We start from the raw sequence: 14469 nt of genomic DNA, 5'->3' as shown, positions 1-14469 counted from the left end.
GAATCCATGCTATCAGAACTCCGTTCCAGTTTTCGAAATGCCAAAACCTTTGTCAAAATCTCCCAGGGCATGAAGGACAGAGGCCATAACAGGGACCCGAAGCAGTGCCGCGTGAAACTGAAAGAGCTGAGGCAAGCCTACCAGAAAACCAGAGAGGCGAACGGCCGCTCCGGGTCAGAGCCCCAAACATGCCGCTTCTATGATGAGCTGCATGCCATTTTAGGGGGTTCAGCCACCACTACCCCAGCCGTGTTGTTTGACTCCTTCAATGGAGATGGAGGCAATACGGAAGCAGGTTTTGGGGACGAAGAAGAAGATGATGATGAGGAGGTTGTAGATAGTTCACAGCAAGCAAGCGGAGAAACCAGTTTTCCCAACAGCCAGGAACTGTTTCTCACCCTGGACCTGGAGCCAGTACCCCCCAAACCCACCCAAGGCTGCCTCCTGGACCCAGCAGGCGGAGAAGGGACCTCTGGTGAGTGTACCTTTTAAAATACTATACATGGTTTAAAAGCAAGCACGTGAAAGGATTACTTTGCCCTGGCATTCGTGGTTCTCCTAGATGTACTCCTAAAGCCTTTGCAAAAGGTTTCTGGGGAGGGCAGCCTTATTGCGTCCTTCATGGTAGGACACTTTACCACTCCAGGCCAGTAACACGTACTCGGGAATCATTGTAGAACAAAGCATTGCAGTGTATGTTTGCTGGCATTCAAACAACATCCGTTCTTTATCTCTCTGTGTTATCCTCAGGAGAGTGAGATATAATTCATGGTCACCTGGTTGAAATAGAGTGCTTTTCTTCAGGGGACACTCAGAGGAGCCCATTCCTGCTGGGCTGTTTGCCTGTGGCTAAACAGAAATGTTCCCCGCTGTTAGCCACAGGGAGGGGGGAAGGTTGAGGGGGTAGCCACACGGTGTGGGGAGGCAAAATGCGACCTTGTAACGAAAGCACATGTGTTATGTATGTAATGTTAACAGCAAGGTTTACCCTGAAAGAGTGTAGCCACTGTTTTATAAAATGTGTCTTTTTAAATACCGCTGTCCCTTTTTTTTTCTCCACCAGCTGCATGTGTTTCAATGATCACAGGATCTTCTCCTTCCCAGAAGCTAGTGAAGCTTAGAAAGAAAAAAAAACGCACTCGCGATGAAATGTTCTCCGAGCTCATGCTGTCCTCCCACACTGACAGAGCACAGATGAATGCGTAGAGGCAAATAATGTCAGAGTGCAGAAAAGCACAAAATGACCGGGAGGAGAGGTGGCGGGCTGAAGAGAGTAAGTGGCGGGCTGAAGAGAGGGCTGAAGCTCAAATGTGGCGGCAGCATGATGAGAGGAGGCAGGATTCAATTCTGAGGCTGCTGGAGGACCAAACCAGTATGCTCCAGTGTATGGTTGAGCTGCAGCAAAGGCAGCTGGAGCACAGACTGCCACTGCAGCCCCTCTGTAACCAACCGCCCTCCTCCCCAAGTTCCATATCCTCCACACCCAGACGCCCAAGAACGCAGTGGGGGGGGCCTCCGGCCAACCAGCCACTCCACCACAGAGGATTGCCCAAAAAAAAGAAGGCTGTCATTCAATAAATTTTAAAGTTGTAAACTTTTAAAGTGCTGTGTGGCATTTTCCTTCCCTCCTCCACCACCCCTCCTGGGCTACCTTGGTAGTCATCCCCCTATTTGTGTGATGAATAAATAAAGAATGCATGAATGTGAAGCAACAATGACTTTATTGCCTCTGCAAGCGGTGATTGAAGGGAGGAGGGGTGGGCGGTTAGCTTACAGGGAAGTAGAGTGAACCAAGGGACGGGGGGTTTCATCAAGGAGAAACAAACAGAACTTTCACACCGTAGCCTGGCCAGTCATGAAACTGGTTTTCAAAACTTCTCTGATGCGTACCGCGCCCTCCTGTGCTCTTCTAACCGCCCTGGTGTCTGGCTGCGCGTAACCAGCAGCCAGACGATTTGCCTCAACCTCCCACCCCGCCATAAACGTCTCCCCCTTACTCTCACAGATATTGTGGAGCACACAGCAAGCAGTAATAACAGTGGGAATATTGGTTTCGCTGAGGTCTAAGCGAGTCAGTAAACTGCGCCAGCGCGCCTTTAAACGTCCAAATGCACATTCTACCACCATTCTGCACTTGCTCAGCCTGTAGTTGAACAGCTCCTGACTACTGTCCAGGCTGCCTGTGTACGGCTTCATGAGCCATGGCATTAAGGGGTAGGCTAGGTCCCCAAGGATACATATAGGCATTTCAACATCCCCAACAGTTATTTTCTGGTCTGGGAATAAAGTCCCTTCCTGCAGCTTTTGAAACAGACCAGAGTTCCTGAAGATGCGAGCGTCATGTACCTTTCCCGGCCATCCCACGTTGATGTTGGTGAAACGTCCCTTGTGATCCACCAGAGCTTGCAGCACTATCGAAAAGTACCCCTTGCGGTTTATGTACTCGGCGGCTTGGTGCTCCGGTGCCAAGATAGGGATATGGGTTCCGTCTATGGCCCCACCACAGTTAGGGAATCCCATTGCAGCAAAGCCATCCACTATGACCTGCACATTTCCCAGGGTCACTACCCTTGATATCAGCAGATCTTTGATTGCGTGGGCTACTTGCATCACAGCAGCCCCCACAGTAGATTTGCCCACTCCAAATTGATTCCCAACTGACCGGTAGCTGTCTGGTGTTGCAAGCTTCCACAGGGCTATTGCCACTCGCTTCTCAACTGTGAGGGCTGCTCTCATCTTGGTATTCATGCGCTTCAGGGCAGGGGAAAGCAAGTCACAAAATTCCATGAAAGTGCCCTTACGCATGCGAAAGTTTCGCAGTCACTGGGAATCGTCCCAGACCTGCAACACTATGCGGTCCCACCAGTCTGTGCTTGTTTCCCGAGCCCAGAATCGGCGTTCCACAGCATGAACCTGCCCCATTAGCACCATGATGCATGCATTAGCAGGGCCCATGCTTTCGGAGAAATCTGTGTCCATGTCCTGATCACTCACGTGACCACGCTGACATCACCTCCTCGCCCGGTATCACTTTCCCAGGTTCTGGTGCTGCATATACTGCTGGATAATGCGTGTGGTGTTTAATGTGCTCCTAATTGCCAAAGTGAGCTGAGCGGCCTCCATGCTTGCCTTGGTATGGCGTCCGCACAGAAAAAAGGCGCGGAATGATTGTCTGCCATTGCTCTGACGGAGGGAGGGGCTTCTGACGACACGGCTTACAGGGTTGGCTTCAGGGAGCTAAAATCAACAAAGGGGGTGTCTTTACATCAAGGAGTATTTCAGGCAGGACTTCACGGAGGGTTCCAATAAGAAATGGTGCACCTAAGTTATTGTTCTTATTGGAACAAGGAGGTTAGCCTGGCCTCTGATTGATACATGGCTAGATTTACCTTGCTGCACCTTCTCTGTGAGTGACTGCAGTGTGACCTAGAGGAATGAGTTCCCTAGACAGGGGAGGAGGCAAATGAGTACAAAACAAATCTGGTCTATTTCTTGTTTTGATCCACTCCATCTATCTTTTACATCTTTGGCTGGCAGCAGACGGTGCAGAAGGACTGCATGCCATCCATATCTCTTGCCTGCCCGGCAGAAGATGGTACAGTACGACTGCTAGCCATCCTCATCTCTTGCCTGCCCGGCAGAAGATGGTACAGTACGACTGCTAGCCATCCTCATCTCTTGCCTGCCCGGCAGAAGATGGTACAGTACGACTGCTAGCCATCCTCATCTCTCGCCTGCCTGGCAGAAGATGGTACAGTACGACTGCTAGCAATCCGTATCGCCTGCCTGCTCACCATAAGACGGTTCAATAGGACTGACTGCAGGACTAAAGAGAATGACCTGGTCAAGTCACTCCAAATTTAGTCCCTGCGCCCATGTCTGTCCAGGCGCTCCCAGCCGACGTGGCCAGGAGCACCTCGGACACGACGAGGACGACTACCAGTCATACTGTACCGTCTGCTGCCACAAGGCAAGGGGTTGCTGCTACTGTGTAGCAAAGCCGTACCGCGTCTGCCAGCACCCAGGAGACATACGGTGACGGTTACCTGAGCGGGCTCCATGCTTGCCGTGGTATGGCGTCTGCACAGGTAACTCAGGAAAAAGGGCGCGAAACGATTGTCTGCCCTTGCTTTCACAGAGGGAGGGAGGGAACAGGGGCCTGACGATATGTACCCAGAACCACCCGCGACAATGTTTTAGCCCCATCAGGCATTGGGATCTCAACCCAGAATTCCAATGGGCAGCGGAGACTGCGGGAACTGTGGGATAGCTATCCACAGTGCAATGCTCCGGAAGTCGACTCTAGCCTCGGTACTGTGGAAGCACTCCGCCGAGTTAATGCACTTAATGCACTTAGAGCATTTTCTGTGGGGACACACACACTCGAATATATAAAACCGATTTCTAAAAAAAGATTTCTATAAATTCGACCTTATTCCGTAGTGTAGACATACCCTAAGAGTGTCTTTGTTTGCTTTAACTTAACACACTTTGGAAGTGTCTTAAGCTACAGTGCACAAAGACACTCTTAGTGTGTAGTAAGAGTGTGCTCATGGCAGTGTTAATGCAGAGTAGTTCATGTGCTTTAACTTCACACCCTAGCTTATCCCATATAAGCTTCCTCGAGTAGTCAAGTCCTTAGGCTCTTAATTGCCTAAATCCCTTTAGAAAATAGAACTTTAAGCCCTTCTGAAAATATTACTCTTTTCTACACTTGCCCTATGTCATATTCACTATTTATTCATTTTAATCCCTTTTAAAAAAGATAACTAGATATATTTCCTTATAATTATGACAGTTATACAGGCAGTTGAATAGTACAGTGACACTGATTTGGTCTGAACTATCTAAATCCCAAAGTTTTGTCATTATCCAATAATAGAAGCAGCAGCAATTACTAAGGAGGCTGCACACAGAATACACCAGATTTAATAATATACAGAAACACTCCTTTCATTTCTTTTAAGCCTAAGGCAGTGTACCTTGAAAATATATGGGCAGGAGAGCGCATATTAGTGGGAGCTGCAAAACTAAACCAAATTTCTTTGATTGTCAGCTTCATGCTGCAGGAGTCAGGTGGGGGAGGCATTAGAGGAAGATCTTTTTTCAGATCATCAGATTCAACTCCTTCATCCTACACAAAAAGAGGTACAAGGATAAGAGGTAAATTGTTTTCAGAGGGCAACAAGTGCTTAACAGAAAAGCATATTATGTACTGCCTGCCAAAAAATAAAATTCCATATGACATTTAACTAGACAAAGGAATAAAAACACACATGCCCCACACTATCTCCCAAGATCATATTTGGATGCATCCTTCAGAAAACTGCAGTTTTAACTGTGTAAGCTATGTAAGCAGATACTTTGAATTCAAAGTAAGTACAGAAGTTGTTAAACTGCTGCAAAAAATAATTCTGCACTATAATTAGCAATTGCTAAAAAGAAGTCAATCTTGAGACAAGTACTAACCTGAATAATTAAAAAAGGGCATGCACCTACCTGTTCATCTGAAACTGAATTTCCATTTATGTCCGAAGAGGGACTTCTATCACAAGGAAGATTATCATCAGACACATCGGTATTATAACCACTACCAGTTGGAGAATCTGAAGAATTGTTGGATGCAAGCAATCCACTCCTCTCTGTGGCACTAGATTTACCCATGACTCCAAAAGTACTATATAAAACAGCTCCAGATTGTCTTCCTCCTTTAAATAAAAAAATTAGAGTAATTTGTTTACAAAACTCTTGGTTTGTTCCATTTATTCTATTTTCAGAAACTTTTAAAAATAGCGAATTTTGTCAATTTTCCACTCCCAAGTCCCATGTAAAACATCTGTAACTCTTCTTACTTTCACAAATACTTTGCTGCATACTTTGTATACTAATGCATACTTTGTACACTTTGCAGCACACTAATCCTTGTGCACTTATATTTAGATACAAGTAAATTTAATACCTGTTTTTGGAAAAGTTTATATCTCCTCAAAGCAATTTTGCATGCCTTCTATCTAACTGAAACACTAAACATACATAATGACAGGTTTCAGAGTAACAGCCGTGTTAGTCTGTATTCGCAAAAAGAAAAGGAGTACTTGTGGCACCTTAGAGACTAACCAATTTATTTGAGCATGAGCTATGAAGTGAGCTGTAGCTCACGAAAGCTCATGCTCAAATAAATTGGTTAGTCTCTAAGGTGCCACAAGTACTCCTTTTCTTTTTACTAAACATACAATCTACTGAAGAGAACAATTCAGATGCAGAATACATTTAGATTATTTCTTTTACAAGAGTGAGCTTCCCTCTGGAAAACAAGGCTCCAATCCTGCAAACAGACCACTACTGTGTATCTGATTCCAGGATCATGGACCAAGGGACTAGTTATATCACCAATTTCTATCTTTACAAACTCAATGTTATAGACAAAAGCTCCTTAAATATCATTTAAAATATCATTTGAAATAAAGCTAACATTTTAACCCGGGGCGAGCAAACTTTTTGGCCTGAGGGCCACAGCGGGTTTCTGAAATGGGAGGGCCAGTTAGAGGAGTCTGTGCTTCCCCAAACAGCCAGGTGTGGCTCAGCCCCCGCCCCTTATCCACCCCACCCCACCCCTGCTTCTTGCCCAACAGTCCCCCCCCTCAGACTCCTGTCCCATCCAACCCCTTCTGTTCCCTGATGGCCCCTCCCGGGACCCCTACCCCATTCACCTCCCCCCCGCACTCCTTGTCCCCTGACCGCCCCCGGGACCCCTGCCCCTGACTTTCCCCCACCACCTCATCCAATCCCCCTCTCCTTCCTGACTGCTCCCCCGGGACTGCTGCCCCCATTCAACCCCCCTGTTCCCTGCCCTCTGACCGCCCCGGCCCCTATCCACACCTCCGCCACCCCCACCATCTATCCAACCCCCCTGCTCCCTGCCCCCTTACCGTGCTGCCTGGAGCACCGGTGGCTGGTGGCTCTACAGCCACCGGGTCAGGTCAGGCTCTGCAGCTGCGCTGCCCTAGGAGCTCGCAGCCCCGCCCCCGCCCAGAGCATTGCGCCAGTGGCGCAGTGAGCTGAGGCTGTGGGAGAGGGGGAACAGCAGGGGAGGGGCCGGGGGCAAGCTGCCAGGGCCAGGAGCTCAGAAGCCGGGCAGGAGTGTCCGGCAGGATGGATGTGGCCCGCGGGCCGTAGTTTGCCCACCTCTGGTGTAAAGTATGTATGTTCACATAAAATATAAACTATTTAATACCACCTACATTCAATAGCTTTTTAAATTAAATTAAAAATGAAGATTAGAAACTTGGAACACCTATTAGAGCATTTCATTAAATTACAATAATAGTAAATAATATTGATCATGTAGCATTGCAATACTGTAACTTTACCTTTTATTGTTAAATTTTCAATTCCACATTCAAACATTATCCAGCCCCACCTCTCTTGGCTGGGACCGATTCGAGTTACATCTGGAACAGCTTGCTGATCAGTTTCATCTATAAAAGTAAACTCATCCAACTCTTCCAAAGTAAAAAGAACTTTTGACTTCTCAAAAGGAATCGCTGTTATTGCACAAGTCCCAATGTCTGTAAAAACAAGTAATTTACTCCCTTTTTATATAGATGATGACAAAGAATTTATATGGATATAGCACATTTTTATAGTGACAGAGCATTTTCCCTAAATTAAAGAGGGTTTGTTTGGATTTGCGGGGGGGTGGGCGCGAAGGGGACTTTTTTTTTTTCCCTTTGCATTTATCAATAATTTTTAAAAAATGACTATGCACAAAAAGGAAAGGTTGAAAGAAGTGAACATTTGGAACTGCCACTCCAAAAAAACAAAAACAAAAAAGCTACTTATTAAGCATTGCCCATAAAATTTTAAAATAGTGTTTCCCTTTCTCCACATCTTCCGTCACCTACATACAATCTGAAAGAGCCTGGAGAAGAAAGCAACATAACAATGATCGCAAAATTAAATTAAAGCCCAAATATATTTCCAATCTTAATAATGTTAAGGTACTATTAGCAAAAATACAATGCTATATAAAGAAAAGTTTGTGGCTGCTTTTCAAAAATTGACCTGTGACTGGTTAAAGCCTTAGATACTTTAGCCCTAAGGAAAAATCTTGTTACAGCACATTCCAAATGAATACCTTTATGATACCAAATGCAAAATGAAATACAGTGATATTGATAAAAGAAAAGGAGTACTTGTGGCACCTTAGAGACTAACCAATTTATTTGAGCATAAGCTTCCGTGAGCTACAGCTCACTTCATCAGATGCATACTGTGGAAAGTGTAGAAGATCTTTTCATACACACAAAGCATGAAAAAATACCTCCCCCCCACCCCACTCTCCTGCTGGTAATAGCTTATCTAAAGTGATCACTCTCCTTACAATGTGTATGATAATCAAGTTGGGCCATTTCCAGCACAAATCCAGGTTTTCTCACCCCCCCCCCCCCCCCACACACACACACAAACCCACTCTCTTGCTGGTAATAGCTTATCTAAAGTGACCACTCTCCTTACAATGTGAATGATAATCAAGGTGGGCCATTTCCAGCACAAATCCAGGGTTTAACAAGAAGTCTGCTGGGCGGGAGGGGGGGCGGGGGGGGGGGACAAGGGGAAATAGGTTACCTTATGTGGTTCTCTTAGCTAAAAGGGAAACTTTATGGCATATTAAAAAAAAAAGCGTTGCTTTTTTTTTTTTTTTTTAAAGGCACTTGCTTGAGTCCGCTACATTTTGAGGGTATTTTCAAAATATATCTTCAAGGTTTATTTAGTGGGTATAATGTACGCCTCCACCCATGTTGTAGGTGTGTAATGCGTATAATCAGTTCCACTGATCGCTAAGAAAACATGAACCCAGAACAGACTATTTTAAATTTGTTATATTACTTTCTTTGAAGTCTGAGGTCTAAAATGAGTCAGACCCCTCGATTTGTATAAAAAAAAATTAGAGGAGTTATCCTAGGCATCATGTGACAGAACTGATGTATGCTGGCAAAACTCTGTCACCAAAGGGATGCTTGAATCTAATCGAACAACAATGAGAAAGGCATTTGTGAAAGTTGCCCCCCCTCTTCATTTAAAATCACAATGGAAAAAATATACTCACTAATGGGTATTGCATTTTAAACAAAAGATAGGACCAGCTGCCATTATGTGGAAAGCAGCTCAAATTGGTAATCTCAGTCAAAAGCTAGGAGTAGAAAAACTGAAATCTGACTCAACCCTAACTATACAATCACAGGTTTCAGAGTAACAGCCGTGTTAGTCTGTATTCGCAAAAAGAAAAGGAGTACTTGTGGCACCTTAGAGACTAACCAATTTATTTGAGCATAAGCAGTTGATGCCTAAAAGATGTTGCCATACTTATGAATAAGCCAACCTGTTGTATCAAGGCCTCTAAGCTGTCCATGAACGCGATGAACATTCAGTTTGGCAGCAATTTCTTTTCCTTTTTCTGCTCCAGCATTTGATCTCAGTGAGCCAGAAGATTGGGGCTGCATTTTACTGGCATGGATGTACCGATCAAATGTTACTGAATTCCTCCCTGTATCTGCATTGTTTAAAGTCTCTTCAATCAGACCCCTTTTAAGTGAAAAGGGAAAAGTAAATGCAAAAATCTTAAAGACAATTATTTACCTAGTTTCTTTTAGTTTTACGCCAATTTAAAATAAAGTAGGCGCATCAGAACTAAGAATTCTTTGTTCACAAAAACTAATAAATGATGATTAGGAAAACTAATAAAGATTTAATTTTCTCCTAAATGACATAAGTACAATTCCCCCCAGACATCACTAAGAGTTAAACCTGTGTAACTGAAGGATTAAGGCTTTAAAGATTCCAAAGTGCTTTTCCCCATCTCATTTAAAAACTAATTTATATTTAGAAATCCATTGACAAGAAAAGTCTCAGCCAGAGCAATTTTTTTCAGATTCTCCTGATCTGCAAGACATTAAGAGTTATGAATTATGAATTATTAAATGTTTTAGTCTTACCTGTTCATACGAACTTGTGTAGCAATTCTATCAAAACACAAAGCTACTAAGGAAACATGAGTCACAGTTTTGCCAGAAGCAACGCCTGGGGTTTCTTCTACCGATGCTTGCAATAAACACAAGTTTACCTAAACATAAAATTCCCCCAAAGAATAAAAGATAGTTGTTGTTTATTTTTAAATGCCCCTTTTAAAAAAAATATATATATATATATATCTATATCTATATATATATATCAAAGGTTTCTCATCTGATATAATCTACACCATTCCTATTAAAAATGAAATCCAAGAGGACGAAATAATCTTATCATATCTAAACCTTTACAGAGTTTGAACACAAGTTCAGTCAGATACCGTTGCACTGGTTAAAAACTTTAATTTTATACTTTATTTGCGTAACTATTTTACTTTGATTGAGCAGGCTGACAAAAATATATAATCCTCAACAAAATATGACAGTCATTTATCACAGCTAGAGGTAAGCTTTTCAAGAAGTCAAAAGAATCCACACTAAGGCTAGCTTGTGAACTCCTGTCATGTGAAACTACACAGACAAACAGATAATTATTACCTTGGGTATGGTAACATTGGCCTGAAGACCTTTAATTTTCACATTATCTTGCTTAAGTGAAAGAATAGTCTGTGCCTGTCCTTCGTTTGTTGTTCCTGTAGCAGGGTTCTCTGTTTTTGTTCCTCTAACATCCTGTTTGGAAGATAACTTAAAAAAAAAAAAAAAAAAAGTGGTACCAGTTAGGTTTCAATGAGTGTAAATTACTATCAAAATATTTTTTAAATGTTACGTAATGGGATGGCTCAGAGGCATTGCAATACAATAGACTCAGGTTTGATTCCAACCTATGGTGTTATGATTTCTGGATCATCCGAGTCTGAGCGTGCTACAAAGGGTTGTGCCATTCAGCACATAAATTTCAACTGATTAAAGATCCAAAATGATCTCCAAAGAGTTCCTTTTATCTAAAAGATTAGTTGCTTTGATAAGGGACCCCTAGGGGAGGTCACAAAGTAAATTAAAAATATAAAGAATCACCAGTAAGGATAGAAAGAATCCTTAATTGTGGAGAAGGAGAATTGTACAATTAGTTTCAAAAGACTGATAGGAAGGTAGGGACAATTTTGGAAGGTATCAGATGGCCTGCCTTTCTGCCACTCCCCTCTCATAAAAAGACAGATGTGCTTTTATGGCTTCATTTCAGCAGAACCCTACCTCACAAAACACAACTTTCTGGAAGTATTCTAAAATATTAATTGTGATAAATTATGCATTGCCAGTATACATATTCCACTTAAAAAAAAAAAAATCTGTTGGAAGAATATTGACCCAATCACCAGCACAGCAATGTCAAATTTACAGTAGCCAAAGATCCAGCCTTATATGTATTGTACTAAATTATACTAATTAATATCACACTTTCTCAAATATAGTACAGTATTACATATTTTTCTGCTATACTATTGAGTAAATAACTGTTCTGTAACTCTGGATCCTTGAGATGTTGTCACCATGGATCCCACTGTAGATGCACATGTGCCTCATGCGCTCAAGATTGGATTCTCCTGAACAGCAGCATCCAGCAGGCTTCATGGTACTCACAGCTGAGATGTCTGTCACGGGTACTACCCATGCCGATGTTGAGGGCACTGACATCAATACCATTCACCCCGGTGCCATCAGCACTGGAGTTGCAGTGGAGTGTACAATCTCGACAGCACTGATGAGATTGGCACCAGACTTGACAGTAGTGGGGAGCGGCACTCTTGATGTCTTTTAACCTCAACACCAGAGAACTTAGGAGAGCCCTTATCAGCCAAAATCCTATGACTAGAGTTCTTGTGAGAGCCCGAGGAGCCCTTTTTGGGTCTTGACTCAGTCTCTTCCTCCTGAGAGCTGGAAGATGACCTCAGGTAAGACGAGTGATGCTTTTACTCCCTGTGTGCTTTCACAAGTTTTTGTCTCTTGAGGGACAGGATGTGGCCAAAGGACCAGCCAGAGCACTAAGGGATGATGAGTTCTTTGTCCATTCAGCTCCAGATTGGCCTGGATCCAAGGCTAAATTTTTCCATGAGGTACTCCTCAGGAGTAGGGTGACCAGATAGCAAGTGTGAAAAATTAAGATGGAGGAAGGGGGTAATAGATTGCCTATATAAAGACAAAGCCCCTAATATCGGGACATCTGGTCATCTTACTCAGGAGTATCTCATGAGATTTCTGCATCCCAGAAAGACCTACACCTGCCCATTAGGTGCCCTTTGCCTCAGTGTATCAGGTAACGTGTATGATCACTACTAAGGGTCACAACAAAAGGAAGGCCATTTTTTTACAGTTTAAAGTTGCACTGTAGTTCATCTCCAAAAAACAACAGAAACTCCCTACTCAGGAAACAAAAAAAGTAAACACTAAACTTATTATCTATTTACACAACAGCAAACTAACACTATGAACTACATATTAAACAAACAGAAGACCATGAGAGCTCCAGGCGACACCGGAGCGCCAACTCATAGCCACAGGTGCTGAGGAGGAAGTAAGAGAGGGACGACTCTGTCCTTTGTGCCATTAATGGCAGCACAAGCACATGCAGGGTGCATGCCCCTCCACAGTGGACACTGCTAGCTAAAAATCTTTGACTCAAATGCACCGGGCATGCAGACACCTGAAGTGGAATATGTGTGTACTCAATCACTTGAAGGAGAACATTTGGTTATAACAAATGTGCATGCATCCTTAACTATAGGGTGAGATAAAAATTTAATCTGAAATAAAGACATTTATAATATTATTTGTTCTGTTTCATCACTCAATCTAATAAAAATATACATGCTTCTGCTCCCACAAAACCTCCTGCAGTTTTGTAGTACCCTTACATTCTCTGAAAAGGTTGTTTTGCTGTTCTGTACAGCTTCTCTGAGGACCTTATAATGTAGATCATCCACAATTGCTGCTGGGTGTTGAGTGCTAGCACAATGTACCATTGCTTCTATATACCTACAGGAGAAAAAAAAAAATCACAAAAGAAAGATTAATTCCCGATTAATTTCCAACAAGGATCAGAGCAGATCACAGGTCACTACAATATAACATTTTTTCCAAATTACATAAATTGGCCTTTTTTTTTTGGGGGGGGGGGGGGGGGGGATAAGGGCAGGACATCAGCTGCTATTCCATGCATTATATAAAATCAGCTCTTCTTCCAAAGCCTATATACAACTAGTCTATCCAAAAAGTTTTGATTTTAGCAATTGATCTTCTAGTATCTAGCAATTTTAAACATTTATCTTAAAGTAAACGAAAATAAAATACCTGTCTAAAGCTTCTGCTACCAGAGGAGTGAGAACAACATCTACAGTTCCTTTTACTTCCACTATTGCTGTTGTTCTAGTCTGGGAGACCGGATGATCCAGGGTCCATTCTTCTGTTATTGTTTCATCATCTGTATTATCCATTGTTTTCTTTTCCAAAGGAGTATAGGGTGTACTAAACAAGTCAAATAGAAACTAATTACTTAGATTTTCAAAATAGGCATTATAAAACGTATAGTTAATATATTTTCTAAACCTATAGTTTGGTACGACAGCTATTCCAAAAGAATCAGAGCCTTCGGTTAGATAAAAAATCTTCTATTTATTTCATCAGAAGATTATCTCGGAATGAGGAGGGTCTTCAAGACACAGATACTTTCCAGAGTAAGCACAACAGACTACATATTTAATAGGCTATGTATAGGAACCTCAAATGTGAGAAGTACCTATTTACGTATGTTAGAACTATGGATGCAAGTAAGCATTCCCTAATTCAAAGATTGCAAAACTGGCCTCTCGGTTTGCTGAAATTCTTTTTCACCATTATTACTGATGTTAACATTAGTTAAGTCAGTGTTAAAAGAATATTTGTCATGGCAATTCTCAACATTAATGGAATTTTTATAACATGTTGCAGAAAGGATGGCCTTGAGAGTCCCAGTGTAATGTTTTAGTCACAATAGCCAAATTCTACTTTTTGTTCTGCCACAGGCTTCCTATGGTACCTTGGAAAGTCACAGTTTACAATACGGAAAATGGGGATAATATTTCCCTACACAAGGGAAATCCTTTAATGTTTGTGAGGTGCTCATATATTCTGGTGAAGAGCAACATAGAAAAGCCTTTAAATAAGGCATGATATGTCATTCTAAAATAGATATATAACAAAAATGCTGCTGACACCAGCCTGATTTTAATAAGGCTAGCAAGAGCTGCAACGGTTAAAGTATTACACAAACTCAGTCACCTCTCATTTAAAGCCATACCATCACTATAATGCAGTGGTCCCCAAACTTTTTACCTTGAGCCCCCCCTTACTCCTGTCCATGCCCCCCTGCTTCCCCCAAGCAGGGCTGCGGCTCCAGGAGGGGAGGGATATGGACGAGGTAAGGGGGCCAAGGCTGGGGCCATAGCTGGGGTGGGAGCAGAGTCTC

The 14469-nt window shown here is 42.9% G+C and overlaps 1 protein-coding gene across 2 annotated transcripts in view; it reads right to left on the bottom strand.

Annotated features, from left to right (window-relative positions):
- The window catches only part of BLTP1 (bridge-like lipid transfer protein family member 1), a 244078-nt gene that overhangs the window by 107443 nt on the left and 122166 nt on the right, over positions 1 to 14469 (bottom strand). For both annotated transcript variants that reach the window (XM_077815193.1, XM_077815194.1), the window contains exons 31-38: positions 13317 to 13490; positions 12881 to 13001; positions 10569 to 10715; positions 9996 to 10123; positions 9383 to 9585; positions 7371 to 7568; positions 5500 to 5708; positions 4983 to 5134 (exon numbers count right to left, since the gene is read on the bottom strand). In XM_077815193.1, the coding sequence (XP_077671319.1) occupies positions 4983 to 5134; positions 5500 to 5708; positions 7371 to 7568; positions 9383 to 9585; positions 9996 to 10123; positions 10569 to 10715; positions 12881 to 13001; positions 13317 to 13490 (1332 nt within the window). The remainder of the gene's footprint in view (positions 1 to 4982; positions 5135 to 5499; positions 5709 to 7370; positions 7569 to 9382; positions 9586 to 9995; positions 10124 to 10568; positions 10716 to 12880; positions 13002 to 13316; positions 13491 to 14469) is intronic.

The sequence above is a fragment of the Eretmochelys imbricata genome, chromosome 4 (genome assembly GCF_965152235.1).
Source record: "Eretmochelys imbricata isolate rEreImb1 chromosome 4, rEreImb1.hap1, whole genome shotgun sequence".
Taxonomy (NCBI): domain Eukaryota; kingdom Metazoa; phylum Chordata; order Testudines; family Cheloniidae; genus Eretmochelys; species Eretmochelys imbricata.
Note: the sequence above shows the minus strand (reverse complement) of the source record. Positions and strands in the feature narration are given on the sequence as shown.